We start from the raw sequence: 25,020 nt of genomic DNA on the forward strand, positions 1-25,020 counted from the left end.
CTGCCCTACCACATGCGCACGAAACACAAACAACCAATCACTTTAAATGGGAAAACTCGAAATATAGCGCCCAACTTTGAAAATGCAAGAGGGATACAGGCAGGTAACTACACAAGCATTCTCTTATTCGCCGACTCAGAGACAAAGACATTAGGAGAGTGGATAGATACGATTTACACTTAACTCGTAAACACACAAGGTGGGTAAACAAACATCGCTTGGTCTTTTTTGGCAACCAGAAACACATAATGGTATCTGAAACTTAACGCGTTCTTTAAAATCGTGCTTTCATATCCTATCCCACGAGAAACAGTTACAAACAAACAAGCAAGCACCAGATCAGGGCTCGGATGAGACGCGATCACTAGGAAGTGTTGCAAGCAAGGCAATCATTCATTCTGACAATTAACGGGGGTAATGAATTGAAGAGGATCATGCATTGAGAAAAAATAAAACGCATGACGTAAATAAACGCCATATTTAACCATCAATATGAGCCACCGTAGCGAGGTATCCCCATAGGTGAAAGTAGCACTTGTTTGGGAACGATAATGCTACGTAAATAAATGACCAGAACATGAGCTGTATTAGCTATGCCAGCAAAGAAATAAACCAAAAAAGACATTGAATCCGAGTAAGCCCACCACTTGGTTCTTAATTTTTTCCTTTCTAAGACGATCCTTCGTTCAAAAACCCAATGACAATGAGGAGAAAGGATTCATACGTCATAGTGGGTGCTTGAAAACGTGTACCTCATCCTACAAGCACGGCAGGCGAAAATAAGCGAAAAAGTAGCAAAAAAATCGAGATTAGAGAGCAAAGTACCCGAGATCGAAATGAGCCATTAACTTGTGAACGGAATTTAGCAACGAGATCGGAAGATTTGTGTTGTACGAAAAAAGGGACGAGGAATCATACCAAACTATAAAAATTCAGGTGTCGAAATAGATTAACGCTATATGGGGAACTCATTCAGTGATTGAAAAAACATCCCATCGTACAAAAAATGAGGGAAAATCTTATGCCTTATTCCGGGAAAACATCGGCAATATACGAAGAGCGGGGTGCCAACTCACCGCGCGCAATTGCTTCCACAGTGCTATTGGTAGCGGTGGCACTAGCAATACAGGCGGGATCGGGAGGATCGCAAGGCGGCTGATGGAGAAGATTAAAGAACCCGTCTGTTGGGCGATCCATGGGAGCGCGGGGTGCGAAGAAGCGGCAGAGGGCAAAGAGGAGGCGACGTGCATACACTGCGGGACTGGTGAGGAGAGCGCGCGGCATGTGCACAGCCTTTTGACTCTGCGCCGGTAGGAGGCAGCCCAACCACTCACAGTAGAGGTGCACGCTGTGCGCCACTATGTCCCAATGCTCGGGGGGCATTGTCAGTCCGTAGTTGATGGTCTTTTGTAGTGGGGAGACGGCCATGAGGGAGGGGAAAAAGAACTCGTTTTTACTTTAAGCACTACCGATGTCAGCAATAGCGCAAAATTGCTCTTCTAGATGTTGGTACCAACCATGGTATTGCCTAGAATGTTCTCAAGGGTAACTTAAACGCTACAGCGGTGACAATGCGGTGAAATGTGCCTTATGTATTTTAGGCACTGCGAAGGGTATGACCGCTCGCATCAATGCTTTGAATAAGACATGGCTCTGGAGAGACCACCTGGTTATCAGAAGTGTCACTGAGGAACGGCATCAACTGTCGGAGTAGTGAACGGCTCGCACAACCATTACCCACCTGCATAACCCACTGCAGATCTGCTTCGGTGTCTAACTTGACAGAAAAGCGTTTGGAACGTGCCTCCGTAGTCGCTGCCATCTCCAGTGTCGGTCTGACCATAACCGTTGGCTTAGTCTCAGTAGTATTATTGACATGGCGACCAAGAGGACGCTTTGGAGGTGGTGCTGCCTCCATCAGCGCTGCCTTCTTGCAGGAGCAGTCGGCCTGGCAATGAATAAACAGACTTATTTGGACATTTTTATTAATTTAATTGAGTAGCATTGTGATTGTAGACCAGATGTTCGAGTAAACTTTTCTAACAAATACCAGGTGAGTCAAAAAAGTTACTACTTTATACAACTACCATAACTGCAAGAAAATTATAAGAAAAATCGTTTGAGAAGCAAATGGAATCAAAAATGAGAAGCCAGCTCTAGCATCGAAATGAGTGCAGTTTCACAGGCGGCAACACTGGCCACCCTAAGTGGAAACACACGTGCTTAGCTTGAATTGCTATATCATATTCCTCAATGGGTCCAATCAGAGAGATAAAGTACGTTAACTGTGTAGAATTTGACAAGTAGATAATAAATTACCTAAGACGTTATATAGACAATACCTCTACAGGATGAGCATAAAAGTCACCAAATTGGAAATCTGACATAGCGAATTAAGGGCCTGTTGAAGGATTGAATAGAATGTCCTTTTAAAAGTAAAAACAAATTGATAGTGAGAAATGGCTTACCGCCAAACTGAGAACAATTTCTCGAGCTGTGATGCTGGCTGCCTCAGGTGGAAATTCGGATAAAATACTCCTTTCGTCAATAATGCTTTTCCTTATTTGAGCCGAAATGGCATCCCAGCTGTCGCTGTTCATTGCGACTTGGGTTGTTTTTTATCCAGATGCTAGGTGTGCGATGTATCTGAATAAAAACAGTTTAAAATCAGGCTACTACAAAGGATCCTACGAGTGTTACCAGTATGACGCATTTTATGAGCTCTGCCGTAAAGCACTAGAGAACTTGGGCAGATAAATAAATTTGTTGACAATAAAAATAAGTGGCTCAGCGTTTAACAGACTGCAGACAATTACTTCACAGATGAATTTGTCATCCAACAGGAAATTATCATTAGTGCATTAAAAATGAATCCAATGATTCATGGGTGTTTGCTCTAGGCTGTAGGAAAGTAGAAATAGTAAGAAGGAACAATGATACAGACGAAAAGCATTCCATTGAATTCTTCTGACATTTAGCAGTACTTCAACCTAATGAACAACGATCACACACGCAAGTGTTCGTTTAAGTGAACCAGCTCAAACAGAGTATGACATATTTTCGAAAGAAAAAATTGACCGATACTTAGGAAAAAAAAACAATCAGATGAAAAAGGGGAAAAAGGAAATGCATGTACCAAGCCTAAAATTAGGTGACGGGAAATCCAAGCTACGTTGAAGGGAAAGCATACTAAGATGAAAAAGACTTTAAAACAGGTACAGTAAGAGCATAAAAATCTCAAAGAGGACTAAGTTAAAATCAGTGGCAAATATTATGGTGGAAAGTCATGATTTAAGGCATGCGGCAGGTGTTCAAACTAAAAGATTGGGCATAAAATGGCGTAAATATTTGTGCACACCATAAAAAGAATTGATTTAACTTAAATAAAAGCAACCAAAAGGCAAACAGTTTCAGAAATATTCGTGTAATGTACACAAAAACTCTCCGGAAAGTCATGGAAACACTGATGCCAAAATGGAGGAACATCAATTAGATACTTTAGCAGCGAGTCAGCGTAAATAAGATAGGTCATCAAACTGGCCTAACTACTTCACTTTATTGTGAAGAAGCTCCGCTATACCTCAAGATTTCAGCTGCATGTTTTGATGTGAGTATGACACGTTTTCAAAATACAAAACCATGCCGTCCGAAGCAGCACCCATCAAATTGTGGAAAAAACGGAAATATTGCTCTTTATTGCAGGTTAGCAGCATTGAGCGAGCACTTAATTTACATCAAAATTTCTAAACTAGGACATGAATAAGAACACCCCCTACCACAAGTCCACGAGCAGGTCAGCCGACAGCAATTACCCGAATAAATCGTAAAGCGCATTAGCATTTTAAATCACTAAAACAAGTTAGTCTAAAAAATACGAATAAAATTTGCAGGACAAACTGACAGTAGCTTCTAAACACAGGATTTTTTAAAGCCAGTTTATAAACAGCGTTAAAAGTAACTGTTAAAATTTGATTCAGATCGCGCAAAACAAAATGCATGCGCACTAAACAGCCACCAAAAACGTCACGTACTTGCCAAATTTAGCATGCTATAAAAACCTAAAACTAAAATTTGAAAAGTCGTAGCTGTTGTATTTGATCCGCCCTATACATCTGCTCTAAGGAGCAAATGCTGACCTATTAGGACAAGTCTAATTGTAAAGTAGCATAATGAAGTGTTTCTGGGGTTTCAAGTTTAAAATGCGAAAAAGTTTTTTAGTTGTATGGCTACATTAACCTAAATTCCTCTGTGTTAGGCATTATTAGTTCTGTCTAAAAATATTTTATTAGACATTACGAATGTTTTTTTACAGCATTATGATGCTAATTAAAATATTAGAAGGAAACACTTACACCCTACTACCTTGATGTAGTTTTGCTGCATCACAATCCCTGTATTTTTGCGGAGCGCGTGGCTCGGAATATGTAAAGATGGCTGGTTTTGATGCCGGTGCTGTGTATCACTCCGATAGTCTTTTCGCCCAGCCCGCAGATCACGACATATTTGCCGATTTTCAACAAGCCAAAAGGAAGTTTAAGGACTTTCTACGACAGTATAATGTTGGTGGACTGTCATTTACATACAGGTAATCATATATCATCTTCCTTATTGTCCAACTAGAGATCAACTCAAGCAGAATTGCACTCTTAAAATTTATAATCTGGTATTGAAGCTTCAAGACCTGAACAATTTTGACAGTTATTTGGCACAAATGCTTATCCAGCGTCCTACTGATTACATCGCTGTTGTATGTTATGGTAACCTGCTAATACCTCTAGTTTGAGGAGGCTACAACTGAAGTCGCAACAGAGATCATGAAATCTTCTCTTTCTGCAAACGAAACCCTTCCGTCTATACAGCTGCTTTTGGAGTGGGAGGCAACTCCCATTAATATTAGAGAACTACATTCTGAGCAAGTTTCGAAGCTGGTTAAAATAAGCGGAATAGTAGTGTCGGCTTCTAGCGTGAAATCTAAAGTATCAGTTTTAATTATCTTTTTAAAACAGACATAGGCTATTCGTCTTACCCTTCAATGCCGTGGATGTCGACAATTCTTACCAAATATTCGTGTTCGACCGGGTTTTGAGGGTTATATGCTACCGAGGAAGTGTTCTTCTGTACAAGCTGGTGGTGTTACCGCTCCTTGTCCCATAGATCCCTACTTCATCGTTCCTGATAAGTGTCAATGTGTTGATTACCAGGTCTTGAAGCTACAGGAGTCTCCAGATTCCGTTCCTCAAGGCGAAATGCCCCGACACATGCAACTCTACTGCGACAGGTACTCTCAAAGCAATCAGCTTTTTTAAATTTACTATAGATATTTGGTGGAACAAGTCGCTCCTGGTAACAGAATTACTGTCGTTGGTATCTATTCCATACAAGCATCTGCACCTACTAAGGTTAGTTGGGCATTTGCGTACTTTTAACCCCTTCAACCTTTTGTATTATTTATCCTAGCTTATATAACTGATAACTACGAATATGCTCATTTCCATGTTTACTAGCCTTCGTCCTCGATAAGACTGCTTCATTGCTTTGCAGCGAAAGTGATGACCCACGAAGTTTATTAATTGGCGATTATTGTTCTCCTTTCAATCGGCTTTGTTCCATTCATTAGTTTCTAGCCTTCCTGGATCATAAGCATCACTTTCTGTGTCATATATCTCACTACCATAACCATACTCTCTGTGTCGATTGTTCACAGGTTAAGACGAGCGTCCATGAGCGCGTTAATGTCGGCGTCCGTATGTCTTACATCCGCGTTCTCGGTCTCACTGTAAACACCGAGGGTCCAGGTCGCAGCGGAGTGTTTTCAGGCGGAAAACCGCTCAATACCGTAACCATTACTAGCACTGAGTTAGAGGAAGAGGAGATGCGCAAACTGGCTAGCACTCCCAACATCTACGAGCTCATTGCTCGCAGCATTGCGCCGTCCATCTACGGCAGTCTTGATATAAAGAAGGCAATCGCTTGTCTTCTCTTCGGCGGCTCTCGTAAGCGGTAGGTTTTCCCTCAAGCTAATCTTCCGGATGTTTTAGACTCCCTGATGGCCTCTGTCGGCGTGGTGATATCAATCTTCTCCTTCTGGGTGACCCAGGTACCGCGAAATCACAGCTATTGAAATTTGTCGAAAGATGTGCACCTGTTGGTGTCTACACGTCTGGTAAGGGCAGCTCTGCAGCCGGTCTCACTGCTTCAATCGTTCGCGATCCGACTTCCGTAAGTTTGCAATGTAATCATGTGCCACTGACTTGGCTACTGATGTCAGTTTACCTAAATGTGGTCTGTTTTTCAGCACAATTTTGTAATGGAAGGTGGTGCAATGGTACTAGCTGACGGTGGCGTAGTGTGCATCGACGAATTCGACAAGATGCGCGAGGACGATCGTGTGGCCATCCATGAAGCAATGGAGCAGCAGACCATCTCTATTGCCAAGGCGGGTATCACCACTTCACTCAACAGTCGTTGTTCCGTATTTGCAGCTGCTAACAGCGTCTATGGTCGTTGGGATGACACCAAGGGTGAAAGCAATATCGACTTCATGCCCACCATTCTCTCACGTTTCGACATGATTTTTGTCGTTCGTGATGAACATGATGCTGCTCGGGACAGCGTTCTGGCTCATCATGTTATGCAGGTCCATCTACACGGCAAGTACGTCCCCTTCTGCTCCAAAGTATGGCATGATTTAGAAGGTGGTGGCTCTGTCATTTCTCTCCTGCATTGCAGTGATGTGACAGGCAACATGGAGTTTACGGAAGATGGCTCAACGTCCGATGAAATACCCCTTTCGAAGTTGCGTCGTTTCATCGCTTTTGCGCGTGAGCACTGCGGTCCCCGACTCTCGGCAGCAGCGGCCGAAAAGCTAGTCAATCAGTATGTTCTCATGCGCTCGGGTGCAAGTCGTCTTGAGCAGCAGACGGGAAAGCGCGCTGCTATCCCCATCACTGTTCGGTAAGTGTGGAGGTGGCTGCTTCCCCCTTCACATCATTAACACGTTTATAGCCAGGAGGTTTGACTGCCACATCCCAAATATTCCTTCCAGCATGACATCAACTGCCCTTGCTTTAGTTTTCCTTTCCAGTCCAACTGATTTTTTGGTCAACCTTACTTTTGAGTTGCAGGTTTACTTCAGAGAATAGGGTCAACATGTGACGCTGGTTGCGAATGTTTTTGATCGCTTGGTGTTGTGGGATTTTAGTCAACTCGAGGCCATAGTTAGAATCTCCGAGGCGCTGGCAAAGATGAGACTGGACCCTTTCGCCACGGAGTCGGATGTGGACGAGGCGTTGCGTCTCTTCCAGGTCTCCACGCTGGAAGCTTTTATGACAGGGAGTCTGGAGGGAGCTGAGGGCTTCACCAGTCAGGAAGAGCACGAACTCGTGCTGCGGGTGGAGAAGCAGTTGAAGAAGCGCTTCGTTATTGGCTCGCAGGTCTCGGAGCACGCGATTTTGCAGGACTTTACACGCCAGGTGTGTCATCGGTACTCTTTGCCGTTGACTTGCTGTGATCGTTATTATTATTTGTTGTGTTCCTCCCTAGGGTTTCTCAGAGAGAACGGTGATGAAAGTACTTCACTACATGATTCGTCGTGGAGAGATTCAGTACAGAATGCAGCGCAGAATCCTCTATAGAATGAAGTAAGGACTTCTGGAGCCTTTGCTGTGGTTCATTGAGATGTGTGTCGACCCAGTGGCTTGGTTTTTTATACAATAATACTCTCGGACAACACTAATGTGTAACAATTTTGTCTCTGTGGGGTACGAGTGGGTGAGGAACCGGCGTGGGTTACTCGCACATCTTTGTGACTGGGGTGCCATCGTAGGCTTCAACGAGTCGAGAATCGTTTTTTTCCCAAAATTGAGTCAGAGGATTTTCACGGCCAAATGGGTGTATTTTTCTAGCGTGGCGTGGTTTTCTTTAGTGCAGGTGGGGGGTCGATGAATGGGTATCGTTTGTGACAATGTTGGTCAGTGGTGCCCATCGAAGCACTCGCAAAGCCTTGCACATGAAATGTTAGTAATCTTAAGTATTTTTGGGAGCTAGTTCACTTATAGACTGAATTACGCCTAATAATAATTGGCGAGAGCTTAGTCATACGATTGCCCACTTTTTTAATAAAATCGATGGGGTCGGGCAAGGGTTTGACATTCCTTTTGCTTAGCCACGTGGAATGTTGAGCTATCGCGGGCCATGCTCCCTTTTGGAGGCAAGGAAGGAGGTTATTCCACTATGCTTCCAGCCTTCCTTGTAGGAGCACTAAGTCCATTATGCAGTCTGAGATAGTATCTTACAACTTCAAGGAATATAGGAATTTAGGTTATGTAGTTACGCATTTGGTGTGCTGTAATACTTTGTGTGTTCAACTACCGGTTTTGATAAGGTGCAACTTTGCGTTTTGACCATTGTGCTCTCACCTGGTGGGTCGGCTTTCGGGCCATTCCAGTGGTCCTAAACCCTACCGTGGGCTAAGCATATGTATATTTGCCCTAGTGTTTTCTTCTTTTGTCTTCAGTAAAGCCTCGGAGCTCTACAGTGCAGAGGCAATGGTGGGTTGACGAAATGCGGTTTCATTGACTTGCCTGTGTAAGACTGAGCAAACACAATGAGCAAGTATGTTTGAACTGGCATAAAATAGGTAGTTCATTAGGAAATGTTTAACCAGAAAATGAAGTGGGCAGGAAGAACTGAGTGTTGTGGGTAATGTTAGCAATAAATAAGGATCCAAACTTTTTTTGGCACGAGGGAGTAGTAAAGCAGCTGAAAACAGTTAAATTTCTGCATGAACTAACCAATTGGATTGTTTTAACTAATAGGTTTATAATATAACTTTGCGAACTCACTTGGCGTGATATAGTTCGTGCTTCATGTTCAATATGTAGGCGTCCCGGCTGCCCCTTAACTACGCTTCCTAGGATAAAGAAAACAAAATTATCAAAGAAGAATAAGCATTTACAAGGGAGTTTCTCTGTGGACGTCAGGTTACCTGATGACTCGCCGACTGCTATGGTGGAGAATTGGGAAGGCGCTGCTGATACAGACGAGACGTAAGGTTTTAGTTCGAATTTTTGGAACTGAGTTAAATATTTTTCCACGATTACCTTTGTTCTTGATGAGTGGGAGGTTGTCGTCATCAAACGTATTCAATTAGTGAATTTTTTAATAAGGCTGTACTACCACAAATTTGTTCTTATTTGCTAATGACTTTCTAATTTCCATTGTATCGGTAAAGTTTAAAAATCTACCGGTCTTTAATGGCCCTTCTTCTGGTATATTTTTGCTAAAACACAGAACACAGAGGCCCAGGTTATTAAAGAAGTCGGTGAGAAAATCAGAAGTAGAAGTACGTTCCCCCGTCTTGAGCACTGAAGAATATTCGAGTGATTCCGATGCTGATGAAGGTCTTGCCGTGAATTCACGCGCGTAGGTTTCAGTTTTGTAAATTTGAAAGGCTGATTTTGCATCAACCCAAATATATTACCTATTTTCTAATTTTGTACTTTTTGTAATTCCCATAGTAAACAGAGGGAGCGTCGAAAGGCGGAAAAGGATCGTCTGAGACGAACTGTTTTTGTTGGCAATTTGCCTGCCTGGATGACTAGAAGGGCTCTTCACAAACTCTTCAGCAGTGTCCTCAAGAAGTCCAAAATTGACACAGTGGACTGCACGATTGAGTCTGTTCGTCTTCGTGGGGCTGTGCCCATCACTGGTGGCACTAGTAAACAGGCGAAAAAGCGATCTTCAATTCGGCACGAATTTGCCGGTGTGTCATTAAATTTCGTATTAACCACCATATTTGCCTGCAATGCTTTAAGCTGATAAGTATTTTTTTACTAGGTTTTCGTCTTGTTATGCTTTAGTTGTATTGATTAAAATGTTCACCTAGTGGTTTATCGTTGTAACTTTGTGTGTGCTACGGTGGTATTCTTTTCAGTTTTAAAGTTACCAGCCACTTATTGATTGTTCATAGTCTGTATGTGATACTTAACCCAACCGGTGTTTTCGCAATATTCAATCACTATTATCATCATTTGTCATCTCTCCTAGCTGTTTTTTGATCAAATTGCGAATGTCAACTAGACTTGTTAACTTGAGGTGGCTTTTTAAATTGTAGCCTATTTTAAAACCGCTTATAAAAGTAAGATTGTAAACTTAGTCTCACATTCTCCTTTGCTACTATTCGCTTTTGGAAATTAAGCCTCGGTTGTTAATTTGCCCATGCATACCGAATTTTCATCTCACCATTTTGTAACTCTAGCTGGAGACAAGCACACACAAATTGGGTTTGTGGTTCTCACCTCCACTGTGGGAATTTCAACAGTTTTGAAGCTGAACGGCTATCTCCTCACGAAGGACGATGCCGACACAGGTCGTCATATTCGCGTTGATATCTGTAGTCGGCGCAATCCCTCCTACAACACACACAAGAGCGTATTCATAGGCAATCTTCCTTTTTCAGCAAATGAAGAAGAGGTAGGATATTTAACTCTACTTCGGTTTTTGCTGTCGTCCAACGAATTTCTTAATTTGAGTGTTATTTGACCTTATCCTATGTCCTTTTTTTTGAGAAATATGAAACTTAACGCCAAGGTGCTAAATTAGGCGCACCTAGAGCTGATTTTTGCTTGTATTACAAGATCCCGTCTGGTTTGTTTAGGTACGTCAAGTGTTCCAATCCTTTGGCAACATCACGAACGTCCGATTAGTTCGTGACTCGGCCACAGGTGCGGTGAAGGGCATCGGTTTCGTGGAGTTCGAGGATCCCAGCTCTGTCGCGCTTGTCATTCGACAGGCTGCATTGGGCCACTCTGGCGGTGGCGGTGATTCAACTGAGTCACAGAGTCTCGTAGTCGGTGGACGTCAGTTGCGCGTTGAGGCCTGGAAGTCCATCAAAAAGTCGAAGAAGACTAAGCAGCAACGACGCACAAAACTTGGGAGTCATCAGGAACAGAGATCTGTTGGTGCTGGCAGTGTCAACTTTAGAGTTCCAACTAATTTGCGGGGGGCTGCGGCACGGAAGGAGTTTGTGAAACGCACTTTGCAAAAGCGAAATAAACGAAAGCGGACCAATGCTACGGCTTCTACTGCTGCAGCTGGGAAGGCACCTAAAACAAGGAAATTTGGTTCTGTTGGTGGTCGAAACGCAAAGCGGAAAAAGTCATATTCAAGAAAATGATTATGCCTGAAGGGGATTGCTTCTGTACATTGAAGTACTCTGTAAAATTACCTTTGCCCTGTATGTGATATGATGTAGCATCTGTGACTTCGTCGCTGGGGCGGATTGGTCTTTTGGTCTGCATTCTCCGTTTGTTGGGGTCAGTAGGCTGTGTTAATTACAGTTTTCATTTCGCGGCGTTAATTAGTTTTTACTGTTACTAATGCGCCTCTGAAGGTTTGTAGTCACACGAAGGCAGTCTCCGATGCTGATTGCTTGGTCACTTTCAATATGTGGTATGGTATGAGGCATGGCAGTTGTAACTTCGGCGGACTCCTTAGGAATGCTTCTTTCTTTTTGGGGATGGGGTGGGGGATTTTGCTTTTCCCATGAGTATTTTCCTCTCAAGATGATAGTGGTAGGTCATGCCGCATAGAAGCGAAACAGCATCTAGTAGGGGTCGGTAGATTTTATAATATGGTCCCCGGTATAGTGGGATCGGCCAATGAATAGTAAAATCTCCCTTTTCATAGATGCATGTCGAGTACTCACTGATTAAGTAAGGGATAGGTTAGGTGGCATCACATCATGATCTACATATCCATTTTGTGTCCTTTATTCTTTTATGTTCTTCCTAGGTAGTCTGCGATTGTGCTGACGACCACAAAAACCAATTTTTTTCTCATCCACATTTGAAAACAGCTACGGCTCTAAATATGTAAAAGGCCGCATTGGCCAATATTGTGTGGATGAGTGCGATATGGATGCACCACTATTTCAATTGAAAATTAATGACTCCGTGAAGATCTTTTTTCTTTACATATTAGTCTTTAAACCAAAGTGCACTTATGCTGTACTGCCTTGCACATCGTTCACTTGTCAAAGCACAAATCATACTTAAACCTTGTCACAGAACGTACGCCGAAATCCAAGCTCCTGGTGAGTAAATTGAAATGAGTTGATCAAAATTGCGAGCACGACTTTTGTCAGGATGAAATGATGCTTGATGGGGCGAAAGCAACAAATTAAAGCTTATTCCCTGCACGATAAACAAATCGCGCACAAATTTCTCAAATTGAAAATTCTTGTTTTTCGAAGTCACAAATATTAAGTGCTTGATTGGCCGCCCCTTTAAGATTGTAAACAACCCTCACTCTGTTCGTAGTCACCACACTCGCGGCAAGTGATTGGCTTATGCTACATTCAAGAAACGCAGTGGTAACTTTATTGGCTCACTTTGCCGTTTGGAAACTGGTCAGTTGCGGCCTGAAATGGTCGTAGAATCTGAAGTTTTCCGTTCTGTCCGGAAGAAGCTTGATGTGTTGGGCTATAGGGAACCTTTGGGAGAAGAGAGCTTATCTCTTGTTGAGCGTCTACTAGACGACTTAATTCTTGCAACACATGGGTTACGAGAAAATAAACGTGAGTCTTCGTCCAAGCTTAAGTTGGAATTGGAAGGACAATGCAGTACGCTAAAAGCAGAAAACTCGACTTTGAAGAACGAGTGTTCATCCCTTAACAGGGATATATCAGAAATTCACGAACGATACAAGGCTCAAATTCAAGGTTAACAATTGCCCTAAGTTACCTTTTTAGAGCTAAGTGAAAAATCGCGAAGTTTAGAGTCTGTCAACCATGATCTTCGGATCTTAAACTCCCATTGCATGAAGAGGCTTCGAACTCTCGAGCTTGAATCGAAGCAGTTAGTAAAACCTACTGATAAACCCCCACACGCTAATGCCCCGGGTTCGTTTATTTGTATCCATTTTCCGTTTAATAATATTTACTTGAAGCTGGCTTTTGGGTACTTCTACGTGCTTAACTTTGCAAATGATACATGCTAACAATATTTGCTCGTGAACATCTTCATCTGGTTTTTTAAGCTATGCTTTCCCATCTTAAGCGGCATTTTAATGCCTCTTAATAATGGTTTTTCGAAGATTTTTACTTTCACTATGATAAATCCATATTTCTAAATCTAGATCACATATCTTTGCTCTATTAGTCATTGTTTGGTATCAGTGAAATTGCAGTGATTTAACTCATAGATTTGGAACTTGCATTAATAAAATAGCACAAATATTACTTGACATATCTTCATTGGCTGTGGATTAGAAGTTACTAAGCTAGATATGCGTCACTTGAAGTAATCCGTTTTCATGCACTATATTTTACTTCTGAATGCATTCAGTGAGATGGAGAAAATGTTGCCATGGCTTCGAACTCCCTTATTCTGATGAGTTAAGATACACACATCTTTCAGATACCGACGGTGCGGGACTCGATTCTCCTCGCAAAGATTCTGACCTTCATGATCTTGCCAATTCAAACCTTAATACTTCCGACCCTGCTCCAAGCTGTACTGAGGGTCGAGCGCAACCTTATGTCTGCAGCGGCGATAAATCTTTGAACGAACCTGTAACTGCAATTGATCTTGACACGTAGATTTTGTTTTAATCTCACAGCTTGTTAATGGGGCGTTTATAGATCTGAAAGATGTAGCCTCCAGTCTATCTTTAAATTCCGATTTTTATTAAATTATGCCTTGAATAATTTGCTCTAAATACTAAAGTAACTTAATTCTGCCATGCATGTTCCTGATTTTAGTTTGTTTTTTTTTTTCTGATCAGGGCGTTAGGGATGTACTTCCCCTATTCGCACACTTTTTTCATACGCATTTCAAGACCTTTTGAACCTAATATGGGCGATGTCAAATAAGCTATCTTTGACCTGGAATTTCAGAACAACGATGCAGTGAAAATGCTGACAAAACGCTGCTCTGATCTCGAAGCAAGTATTCTACTACTGCAAAAGGAAAGGGAGCTTACTGAGAAGCGGACGGCAGCTTTAAAGAAACAGGTAAAGTATTGTGGCGTCTTATTCCTCTGCGGAGACCTTACAAGCCAATGTGTCTGGATAAAAACTCCGTAGTGGGTGAAGTCATGGAGACTTAAGAACTTTCGTAGTTATAGCATACCTCCTATGAACGATCTCTATAACGGCCTTTGGCCCTCACCGGTTTCAGATTGAGGTGCGGAACGAAGAGATTGACCGTCTCCGTCGGGTCATTGAGGTGGAAAAGCCGCCTGAGAGGTTGGTGCTGGAGTCGCAAAAGGGTCACGCGGATCTGGTGATTGGGCAGTTGCAGTCCCAGGTAGACCTGTTGCAGAAGCGCAATGAGGAGTTGGAAAAACGGATGCTCCTACGTCTGGAAGCGATTAGTCAGTCCGCTTTTGCGGTATCATCAAGGCGAGAGCGAGCCTCGCAGTGCGACCTTCCTGAGCATCCCATGAATGGCAAGGTATTTCTTTCCTTGGATGCTTTTCAAATGTCGTTTATTTTTTGATTGTATCCAGCATAATCTTTCTCTCCTGGTTGTGGCCTTTTGTACAATCCATTCCCCTTCGCTGCCCCTTCTTTGTGTGTTCATGGTTCTCAACGGTGTTTCTGCCCCTAGTTTTCAGTATTATCTACGCTTTGAGCTCATATTAGGGTGATTTGTGAAGTTCTTAAAACTGGGTGGATTTTAAGCATCGAACCACTTAAAAACTGGTTATTGTGGTTGATCTGCCACAATCCCTCCATTTCACCTTTCCAACGTGCTATTTTGGTCATTTTTGGTCCTCACAATTGGGTCACGATTAATGTTCGTAATTTCTCTTTTTATAGGAAAAGGTAGTCATGCATTCTTGATTGTTTCTTCTACCGGTTTATGAAATTGGATAATTGAAAGTAGTTCATCTATATTGTTGTACTTATTGTACCTTATCCCGCAGGTGGGTCGGTACGAGTTGGCTAAGTTGCTAGATAACTTTGAAAAGACTAACAGTCACTTTCTCAGTCGGACGGATGAATTGGTGAATTGTCGTAAGTTGCTCACTAGCTGTAGGGATACATTCAGTGGGATTGATCTAACCCCCTTTCCAATTAGAGAAGAAAATGGTGCTTGAGATTGAGCGTCTGAAACGCCTCGTGCCACCGGCTAAAAAACAAACACAAGCTGTCAAACGGAATATGATGAGGTCTACAATCAAAAAGACTCCCTCTCTATTGCCTACTACCGCTGCTGGTACTAATGCCGTTGCTACCACAAAGCAGGTAACAGAAAATTATGAGCCTCCAATCAAGGAATACATAGAGGTATGTTTCCCTTTTCGTAGTGTGGCCAAGAGAACTAATTAGATCTGTTTCCATCTAAGTGACCATGCGTGCACATTTATTTATACTTATTTCACACATCGTGAAGTTTTCAGTCTTTTCATGAGAATAATCCTTGCAGTATAAGATAATGCTTACTGCTCCCTACTCTATTCAAATTAACGTAGTTATAGGCATAGCCTCACATACAGAACGGAGATGGCGATATAACCTCGTATGCCCCACCCCTACCCTTTAACCATCTGCAGGGTTTGTTGGCGGATCGGGAGACACTGCGCGCGCAGGTGGACCACCTGAATCGCAGCCTGCGCCGGTGGTTTACAACGGGCGCTGCACTTGTCACCACCAGCGACGCTATGGGGGGTGACAACCAGAACGCTCACACGCAGTCTGCCCATCTTGAAGCCCCAAACGTAGCCCATGAAAGAGATGAAGCTTCCGTTGGACGTGAATTTACCTCGGAGGTGCGCTCTCTCTTTTCATGCCTTTAATATTCCCGATTCTGGATACTTGTAGCGCTGAATTATCCATTAATCATGCAAATGATGCAACGGCTTGATATGCGCTAAGATATTGCTGAGGTAGTTGTAGTCGGACCTCACATTGTTGTCGCAGTTGATGGAATTTCATGATCCCATCTATGCGTTTGTGTTTCTTCTGCTCTCATCACTTTTTATGCTGCATTTTTCTAATTTATTCGTTGTGTCCTGCGGATGTTATTCCGAACGTGCAATAATTCCAACAATGGAGTTGTTTTAGCTTATATCAGTATAACAATTTCTTTATCTCTTATTTCCTCTAGTGAGATGACTCTAATCTCTGTTGACATCTTGTGTTACATGGTCTGTTATCGAAACAACCGAACTCTAAAAACATTTAGCTTCTCACTCGTCGGTTTGTCGTTATCTAGACTAGTGATTGCTGAGGTGGTCTTTTTCCTCCATTTTCATGCTAAACTGCTTAAAGGATTTGGATTGCTCCTTTGTTTTTAAGTTATCGTGTTCATCGCAGTTTGATGACTCAAGACACTGGCTGCTACTGATAGTAAATCAAGTGGTTTTCATGGTTGAAGTCGCCTTCTCATCCCGTTTCCTTTTCCATTATTCAGTGTCATCGTGTTAATTATCCTATATGCGGGGAAAAGAAGCTGATTCAACGCAAAAGGATCTTCTTAATCCGTTAGAAGTTTCTCTACTATCTATACTGAGGAGAGTTAATCTGTCATTGTAAGAACTACTGCGACGTTGGGTTTTGGGAACGCTCTAATAAATGGAAATAATAACCTTCTAAGTTTACCTGTTTTTGATCTAAAAGTCTTTCTTTGACTAATCAATGTTATCACTACTCATTGAATGCAAAAGCTGTTTGCCACAAAAATAAGCGACGCTTTTTGTGTTCCCAAAAAAAGTGTTCTACCTAGACCACGAAATTTCGGTAGACTTGCCATTTCATTAGCGTTAATTATTTTCATCCCATTCTCAGCTTAGCTGTTGTCCTCCTCTTTCGAGTCAAATCGCTGTCCCTTTGTCTTGTTTCCTGGTTGAGTCTGAATCTCTCATCCTCTCCACTGCATAAGCACTCAACATTTCTATAGATGCTAAAGGCTCTGCTAAAGGCGACAGAGTCGGAGCGTGATTACTACATTCGGCGAACTGAGGAGCTTCAAGTTGAAATCTCTCGTCTCACTTGTATGTCTAGTCATCATCGTTACCACGGGCAGTCAGCAGCACTTGTAAGTGAGCTTTGGTTTCATTTGCCTCTCCTCCCTCTCCTTTGTATTTGTGTCGGCTCTGTGTTTTTCTTCTTATGTTCTGTTTTCGCCGACCGATGTTTCGCCAATGCATTGAGATTTTTCGAAGTGGGCTGGGAAATCTAAGCCATTGCCATGCAGACCTGAGGGTAGTTGCATTCATTTCATTTGCAGATGAGTCCAAAGAATGATTCAGAAATTGAAACCATAAAGCAAGAGCGCGATATGCTTCGGATGACGCTGGATCAATTTGAACAGAATCTTCTTGGGGTAGGTTTTTTTTCTTCTTACCCTCCTTTTTCAAGCATCTAGGAATTTGCTCTCTGTGTGTTTTAGGTCCAAGCTGGAGTCCGATCTTTGCGATCTGAGAGGGATCAGCTTTTGTTGGAACTGGAAAAGGTAGAGTTTACTCACCATTTTAATGGGTGATTATTTATGACTTCAAATCACAAGTTGCTCTATGCTTAGGCACAAAAGTCGGAGGCTCCTTCAAAACATCCAACTTTCTCTTCTGGAGTTACTGCCTCAGAGTATGCCCAAGCCTTAAATCATCAGTCGACAAATAGCGCTGTTTCTAATCCCGATGAATCTCTACGTGTCAGAGCCTCGCCTGAAACGCGGAGACTCTCGGAGTACGATCATAGTGAGGAGCAGCAGTTAAGGGAAGAGATTTCTGCCCTCCAGACAGCTCTATCCAGCTCTCGTACGCAGCTAGAAGCCTCTCAAAGACGCACCGATGGACTTGAGCGGCAGGTGGAGGAGTTGAAATGCGAAGTAGAGCAGATGACTTCGAAAAAGGTGCGACACAACTTAATATAGCTTTGAAATCGTGTGTATTATTACTATTAGTTATTTGTCATTTTCATTAATATTGCTAGTCACCCAAGCAACGGATTTTTATTTAGAAAATATTTAATTTAGGAGGCTTTTGGAATCAGCGATTCGCTCTTTAGCCTCGATTGTCATTTCCTACATATACTTCTTTCGGTAATTATCAAAAAGTTTGGTTAATTTTTTTCGTAGTCTTTTTTTGAAGGCGGCCACTATGAGAGCATTGTGTCATGGTAACTAACTAGTGATTGTTCACATTTTGTTAACACTTGTGCATTTTGAAATATCGACGTGGTTAGTTTCTTGTTTCTAAAACGTCGCTTAGCATATTATCTCTGGTGCTCATTTTATCTCTGGCTAATTTGATGTTATCAAGTCACGTTTTGACACTATTCTTTTCCTATCGCTTGTATAAGTGCTGCTAAACAAATGAAACTGGTACGCGTCTTTAGGTGTTCACCTATTTCAACCTCGATTGCCTCCTTCCCTCGCCATCAAGGTGGATGATGGCAAAACGTTTCAAGGCTTAGGAACACTATTAAAGTTCGACTAACGAGAACTCGTATCGACAGGAGATTGAAATTAATGCGTGTTACAGTTTTGAAATCTTATTTCCATGTATATAGCCTTCCAGGGCACTCGAGCACTAGTTCAGCTAATTAATCCCTAACGATTTGTACAGGTCCTTGCGGATCTCAGCTAGCTTTGCACATTTAAAACAGTATAGTTGAAGTCGTTCAGCACGTCGTCATTTCTTGTTTCTCTCTTCCTCCCTCCCTCAACTAAGGAGGAGGCTGAAAAGTTGAAGGAGCAGCTTCAGACCGCATTGGTCCAGACAAGTGGTCGGAACTCCTCCCTGGCGAGTGAGTTGGCAATGCGAAAAGACATGTATAATGAGGCGGTGAGAGGAAAACAGCTCTCCGACGCCATGGTGGCTGAGGCTCAGCGTGACCTTCAGTCCTTGAATGCTCGCATCGTAGAGTTCGATTCTGAAATTAGAGTGAGTCGGTTTCGGTTCCACTTTTCCCCCTATTCTCATATTTACATTAGTAGAATATTCCGCTTTGATTAGAAGGTACGGTATTCTCCCATGTTATTTGCAGCCACTTCTTAGTGACTTAACAGCTATCACTACATTACCGAGTCCTTCATGAACTTCCTTCTCATGCTGATGCATACCTTTAAGAACAGATATCCCTCTCTAGAGACCATTCCTGGGTCATTGTTGTTCTTACTAGTGGGCAGTGATGGATCCCCTTGTCTTTCTGCTCCTGACGATAGTATAAATGGCAATGATATTGTTTGATTTTTTGCCTTTCCTACCCCTTAGCGTAGCCACGACGAGGTGTCGCGTCTACGCAAGGTAGCATCCCAGCTGGATGCTGAAAAGGACGCCCTCCAGGCCAGTCTTGACGACCGCACAGAGGATTTGGTCGCCTTGAAACGCGACCTCGATCAGCGAACTCACTTGTTTGAGGAGAATAAGGTGTCTTCCTTTGGTTTCTGCATCTGATCCATTTGACATTATTGGTTGGCCTTTATTCACGCTCAGGTAAAGGGATTGAAGATTGATGTGTGTTGAACCCAGCCGTATGCTTTGAAATTGATACGTTACATGCATTCTGAACACTACTTGACATTAAAATTCTTCTGATAAAGCCACTACTCTTCGGCCACCCGAAACTGTCGAAACTTCAGGGACACTTCTAAATTTCCGCTTGAGTTAGATATAGAAAAAACAAACTGACGTTTTTTGTTGCAGCAATACTTGAGCAGTGTTGAGTTGCGTCTCCGCCAAGTCACTGCCATGGCAGCCGAGCGGGATCGCGAAGTCCAAACACTGACTGAGCGTCTCCAGGAGGTGGAAACTTCCTCACAAGTTGTCAGCCGGAGCCGGGCCATATCAGAGGAGAAGTATGCCAAAGCCAAGGTACTTTCACTTTTACAGGCCGGCTTCCTCCAACATTTAGTTTCATTCCTTGCTTTTTTACTGGGACTTACTCGATTTGTCCAGGATGCTTGTGGGTGCACGTTCAAGATCGGCATTAATGGGAGATCTTTCTACTAGTTGGAAGTTCACCCTTAACTTTTCGACCCATTTGTTGCACCCTGGACTTGGTTAGTTACTTGGTTACTTAGTTAGTTACTTGGTTAGCTACCCCTGACGGCACAGCTAGAGATATGGGCTAGAATTGGTTTCGTGCAGGCATACGTACGGATTGCAAATCTATTATTGGAGCTCTATGTCACCCTTGTGAAAGCCGAAATTAGTCGGCCTTATTTTGCGCATAATTTTATTTGTCATTTAGTGCAGCATTCTGTGAGAATGTTCTTTTCTTACCGTGTGTAATCAGTATGGCATCTCATCATACGTTATCATTTCTTACGTTTTCAGGACGACATTACGGTTCTCAGCAATGAAGTTGAAAGTCTTAAAAATCATTTACAGGCTGCCAGAAATGAGAACAATGATCTTCAGTGCCGTCTGGCCGAAGCTCTTCAAAATTTCTCCGCCTCCGATCAGGCGCTAGATGCCAAATTGAAGGAACACAATGACCTTTTGGCGCAATATGGGTAGGAATAGCGTTTTTAATTTGTCACGCTTTAGGGATCTTTTTGATTATGCTTTCATCTTTCTAGATATTACGCCATCTCTCTCGTTATATTATTAAATCAGAGTAAATAGCATGAGAGCTCTTCAATTTGGCAAGATTTGATTAAATCATCAATGAAAATCCAACTAGGTCGAATGAGAGCTGAAATGGCGATTGAAGCGGAGATTGTTATAGCTTTTTATCTGTTAATTTCTATCTCTTTCCCTCAGCTCTCTGAGCAAAGAGTATGATGCGATGTCAAAGCGTAATGTGGAACTGGAGCGGACCCTGGCCGAGGTGGAGGAGACGCTGCAGGGCAAAGAGGCCGCTGTGAGAAGCCACATTGACCGCGCTCAAAAGGCCGAATTGGCGGCTCTGAACGCAAAGCGCGAGTGTGTTGTTGCGGAAGAAAAAGTACCTCCTCACTTTGTTTTAGCCCTTTTACCCAGTTTTTATTGAAAATTGCATCCGTTTTTTTGTGAATGGTGCGTTAATCACGTGGGCATGTGATTATAAGATATTACGTTGGGCTTTTTCACACTTAAAAGTCTCATTCTGCTGCGAATTTCTGCTCGTTTTCGATCACTTTCCCATTACTTTGACCATATTTACTGTATTCGTTCGCTACACTGCTTTCACGAAGTTAAAGCCAGGAATCATGGGACAGATCCACGTTAAACATCTACTAAGCATAAAAGGTTGATCGAGAACTTCTTAGCCGAGTTGTTTTGGTGGTATAGACACAATCAACTTCAATCTGGAGGCTCAATTCGTGGGCCGACGAACTGTTACCACCCTTCGTTCGTCCATTTCCCATAGTGCGCTCGTCTCAGCACCGCTGCAGAGAAAGCGGAGTCGCGGGCCCAAGAGTTGGGTGGAGAGGTGGAGGAGGTGCGACGCGACCTCGCGGCAACCCGTGATCTTGCCGGTGCTCTGCAGGCCCGCCTCGACAACACTGCCGGCCAGTCGGTCAGCGTTGCTTCCGACCTCACCGCCAAATTGACTGAGTGCGAGCGCAAGCTGCGCGATGCTCTTGACGAGGTAAGTGCCTCCTCCCTTAGATCTCTTACTAAAAACGTGAATTTTTGATGGATTAAGAAAGTATTGGTGTTATTAGATGACCAAGAGGCAAAATGTCGGATCGAGGGTAAATTTGTTTACACACTTCAACCTAAGCAGCCTCTATAAGCTAACGAATCACCTGATAGCGCGCTGCAAAGCTGAATTTTGTACATGCAGTGGTGTGGATACGACTTTTTGTGATTAAGCCTTTGATAACGTTTAAATTATCAGCGATTGTTACAAAGATTTTGATTTCGATGCCCGTAACTTCCCCCAATGTGTGAACTGGGTCGTAACGTTCATTTGGTATCATGTCTAGTTGGTGAAAGCCATGCGGTAAACCATTCTGATTACATGTAACGTGTCAATTTAATTACTTCATTTTTCTGTTTTCCTGTAGTAGCATCGTTTTTTTGTTTCTTTCACTACACAAAATGGATAAGTATGGTGTCTCTTTGTGTTTTTTCACAATATCTTCATTTTTATGCTACAGACGGCACATCAGCAGGAGATTATACAGCAACTGGAATTGCTTCTTGCAGTCGCTCGAGAAAACCAAGTTCGTTTGCAAGTTTCACTCGATGTATGTTACCCTCTCCCTCTCGATGACCTTCGAAGTTATGCTCTAAATCAACATTATTCAACTTATTAATGCAATGCCCAATCAATACAAGTAAGGCATTGGGCACTCCTCACAATCTACCGACCTTCCTATCTTTAGAGGAAGACGGAGGAATGCGAACGATTGCGCAAGGACACCCACTCCGCCCATCAGGCCTCTGGCGTGGCCAGTACAGAAGCTCTGGCGCTTCACAAGCAATTCACCACCCACCTTAAGTACGCCAGCAGTACTGGAGCTACCACCTCCACTTCCGCCACCCAGACCGCTGTTCCATTAGTGCGTAGGGAAGACCACCCCCTCCTTTTCTACCAGCCCCTCCATCCAACGCCTTCCACTAGTTCCACGGTTTCTCTATCGGAGTCAAATTGTGTGGTCACGGCGGTCAGCTCTGCGACTACCACACCGAGGGGATCTCCCACCTATCGCCTTGCCTCCTCTGGGTAGATTATTTATCCTCTTTGGAAAGAGCGAGGAATTGAATTTTGCTTATTTATGTTTCATAATTATTTGATATTGCAAGTTAATATTGCCATTTATTCAGTTCCTCCAGTGGAGCGAGTTGTCGTAACGAGGTTTATAGTAATCATAGGTTGAGGCAAAATTAATAGAGGTATCAAAAATGCCCCTATGGAAGTTAGTATTTAGCTAGCACAACAGAAAATCTTATTCCTTAGCTTTGGTATTTTTCCATTATCCCGTCTCTCCACTGCGATATTACTATTTAAGCTCATTACGTCAACTGTTCCCCTGTTTATTTCACTTCACATTGAAATGATTAAGATGACTGTATTTTACATTTCCGTTTGCTCGTGGTTGCCAAGCGATCTCACTGTTGACTACCATTATTTCCTCACATTTTTATGATAGACTTTTATTAATCAAATCGTACCTACTCTGAACCAAAAGCCACGAATGCACCTGTTTGGCCCTTGAGTCTTCCTTGAGGCAGAATTTGTGTTTTAACTGGAACATTTATTAGTCCCCCACTCATTATTGCATTTATTTCTATAATCATAGCACTGTAACGAATGACGCTTAGCAGTCTAGGCTGCCGATTTTTACCCTTGAATTGGAGGCTGGATGAGAGAACAGGCAATTTTGGGTGAAAGTAGATAACTCAACACGCTATTATCCGCTATTTCCTGCCTTGTAACAAGAAATCTATGCCAAACCAAATTGTAATGTCCCGTTTTTACGAAGCTTAACACTATATTATAAATCTACCTTAATGTAGAGTAGGATTGTAAGGTAAATTTGTCTTTACAGTCTTAAGTTGAAAATAAGCCAAGTTTGCTTCAAGAAGTCCCACCTTTATGCCCTGTCAATGACTGGATCACTTATTCCCCCTTGAATATCATCGTAAATTCCGTTGTGAAGTGGCTGACTACAAGGTAGGTTTCCACCGACATAGAACTCCATTTCGCCATTGTGGTGGTCAAATTGCGAGACTGAAGGTGTTTGCTTAATGCTTGGCGTAGTCAAAACAAGTGTTATTTGATTGCAGTCATGAAAGAGGTTATGAAAGCTTGTGTTTGATGTGATTTAGTCTAGGTTAATTGCGCTTTGACCCGGAGTTATCGATATATGAAGGCACACAGGCAGTGGTACTCCAGATGGCTTCCGATTTTTCAAAACGCTACTCCCTCTTCCTGTCGTCCAGCGATGCAATGATCCATGGGTCGCAAGTGGCGGTTAGAAATGAATCCACTCCTTCCGTCATTGAGGCTGACTTGCCCTCAGTTACCTCCCCTTCCTCCTCTCTGCATTTTCGTGATGGCCTCTTCGAGGGCACCACAACCTATGTACCGCGTAAAATGAACCGATGCAAACATGGCTGCTTCCATTCCTCCAACTGCTTTGACGGACGTCCTGTCGAAGGTGGTGATGAGGATGATTCTGGAGAAGTGTCATTCTTGAAGGGATCTCTTGATGAAGAGGTGCATTAAAAGTGTTCGGTTCCTCCAAATGTCTGTCTCACGTCTAAGTCTAATCGTTGAGGTTCCATTTCTGAGGTGGTGTTACACCCGGTTTGTTGGTTGCTTCGCTATGATTTCCTGTCGTTCTTTTGCTCTACCCCTCAAGAAGCTTGAAACAATTTATCCGCTTGTGCTTTTTATGAAGAAAAAACCGTCATTGGTTTGGAATTCAATATGCTAATTGTATGCTCCGCTTTATTCTCAGGGCTAATAAACCGTCAGTCAGGTTCTACGAACCGTTGAATGTCTCCGAGAGCTGTTCAACCAACCCATCTTCAGCATAGCAGTTGCTCTCTAATTCATGTTGTCTCCTACCTCTTATATTATTTTTTACTGTACATAAGGCACCTCATTCAAATTTTGTTAGTTTCCACCCTTAGCATTGCCTTTTTGCTAGAGATCTCTTACGTTTCTCGGGGAAAGTGTACCTTCCCCAACAATTGCACTGCGATAATTCTGTGGGAACATATTGTTCAATTAATCTCTTGTCTTGCCGTATTCAAAGTCAAAGGAGCCATTTTTCACATGCGGTCTTCTGCATTACGAAATCCAGGGTTGTTGGGCAAAGTTAGCGAATGAACGCCTTAGTCGTGCAATAATGGCCGTCAGTCGGAGTCCCATGACTTCTGCGTTAGCATCCGGATTTTTTCGTCTTAGAAGATTTAGGTGAATTTATTGGGACAAAATGGGTCAGCAATCTTGGTGGGATTTGTGTACAAACCCTTGTAATAAGTGATCTCCAAAGGATTGGTTACGCCATTACTATGGCTGGTGTTTGCGGAGCTGTTTGTACGGGCGCGGCGGGAGTGCCCTTTTTTGCGAAATCACCATATTAGGTATTTACACTAGGGGGTGGGAATATGGTGGGCTGA

General features: G+C 42.8%; 3 protein-coding genes across 3 annotated transcripts in view; 2 read left to right on the plus strand and 1 right to left on the minus strand. All coding sequences in view use genetic code 11, as the record gives it.

Annotated features, from left to right (window-relative positions):
• EGR_05512 (Ral GTPase-activating protein subunit beta) overlaps positions 1-4,047 on the minus strand; it is a gene marked incomplete at both ends in the record, with an annotated part of 33,202 nt that extends 29,155 nt beyond the window's left edge. The window contains 4 exons of the mRNA XM_024494761.1: positions 1,077-1,404; positions 1,742-1,948; positions 2,469-2,605; positions 4,032-4,047. Coding sequence (XP_024350809.1) covers positions 1,077-1,404; positions 1,742-1,948; positions 2,469-2,605; positions 4,032-4,047 — 688 coding nt within the window. The remainder of the gene's footprint in view (positions 1-1,076; positions 1,405-1,741; positions 1,949-2,468; positions 2,606-4,031) is intronic.
• A 383-nt stretch (positions 4,048-4,430) lies between these two features.
• Positions 4,431-7,644, plus strand: EGR_05513 (DNA replication licensing factor mcm5; the record flags this gene model as incomplete). The annotated part of the gene is made up of 11 exons (XM_024494762.1): positions 4,431-4,585; positions 4,621-4,747; positions 4,779-4,976; positions 5,013-5,278; positions 5,318-5,399; positions 5,705-6,000; positions 6,039-6,219; positions 6,296-6,654; positions 6,730-6,954; positions 7,202-7,472; positions 7,543-7,644. The coding sequence occupies 11 exons, from the start codon at positions 4,431-4,433 to the stop codon at positions 7,642-7,644; spliced, it is 2,262 nt and encodes a 753-aa protein (XP_024350810.1).
• A 1,223-nt stretch (positions 7,645-8,867) lies between these two features.
• Positions 8,868-24,984, plus strand: EGR_05514 (Centrosomal protein; the record flags this gene model as incomplete). The annotated part of the gene is made up of 28 exons (XM_024494763.1): positions 8,868-8,878; positions 8,916-9,047; positions 9,292-9,423; positions 9,519-9,763; positions 10,259-10,473; positions 10,658-11,128; positions 12,364-12,721; positions 12,752-12,901; positions 13,419-13,573; positions 13,898-14,014; positions 14,181-14,456; positions 14,932-15,022; positions 15,087-15,295; positions 15,562-15,777; positions 16,908-17,045; positions 17,238-17,333; positions 17,400-17,462; positions 17,532-17,861; positions 18,682-18,894; positions 19,225-19,380; positions 19,657-19,824; positions 20,290-20,468; positions 20,719-20,902; positions 21,308-21,529; positions 22,044-22,133; positions 22,272-22,612; positions 23,833-24,109; positions 24,784-24,984. 28 exons carry the CDS (start codon positions 8,868-8,870, stop codon positions 24,982-24,984), a joined length of 5,436 nt encoding a protein of 1,811 aa, XP_024350811.1.
• Positions 24,985-25,020: the final 36 nt, after the last annotated feature.

Source organism: Echinococcus granulosus, assembly GCF_000524195.1.
Source record: "Echinococcus granulosus chromosome Unknown EG_S00041, whole genome shotgun sequence".
Taxonomy (NCBI): domain Eukaryota; kingdom Metazoa; phylum Platyhelminthes; class Cestoda; order Cyclophyllidea; family Taeniidae; genus Echinococcus; species Echinococcus granulosus.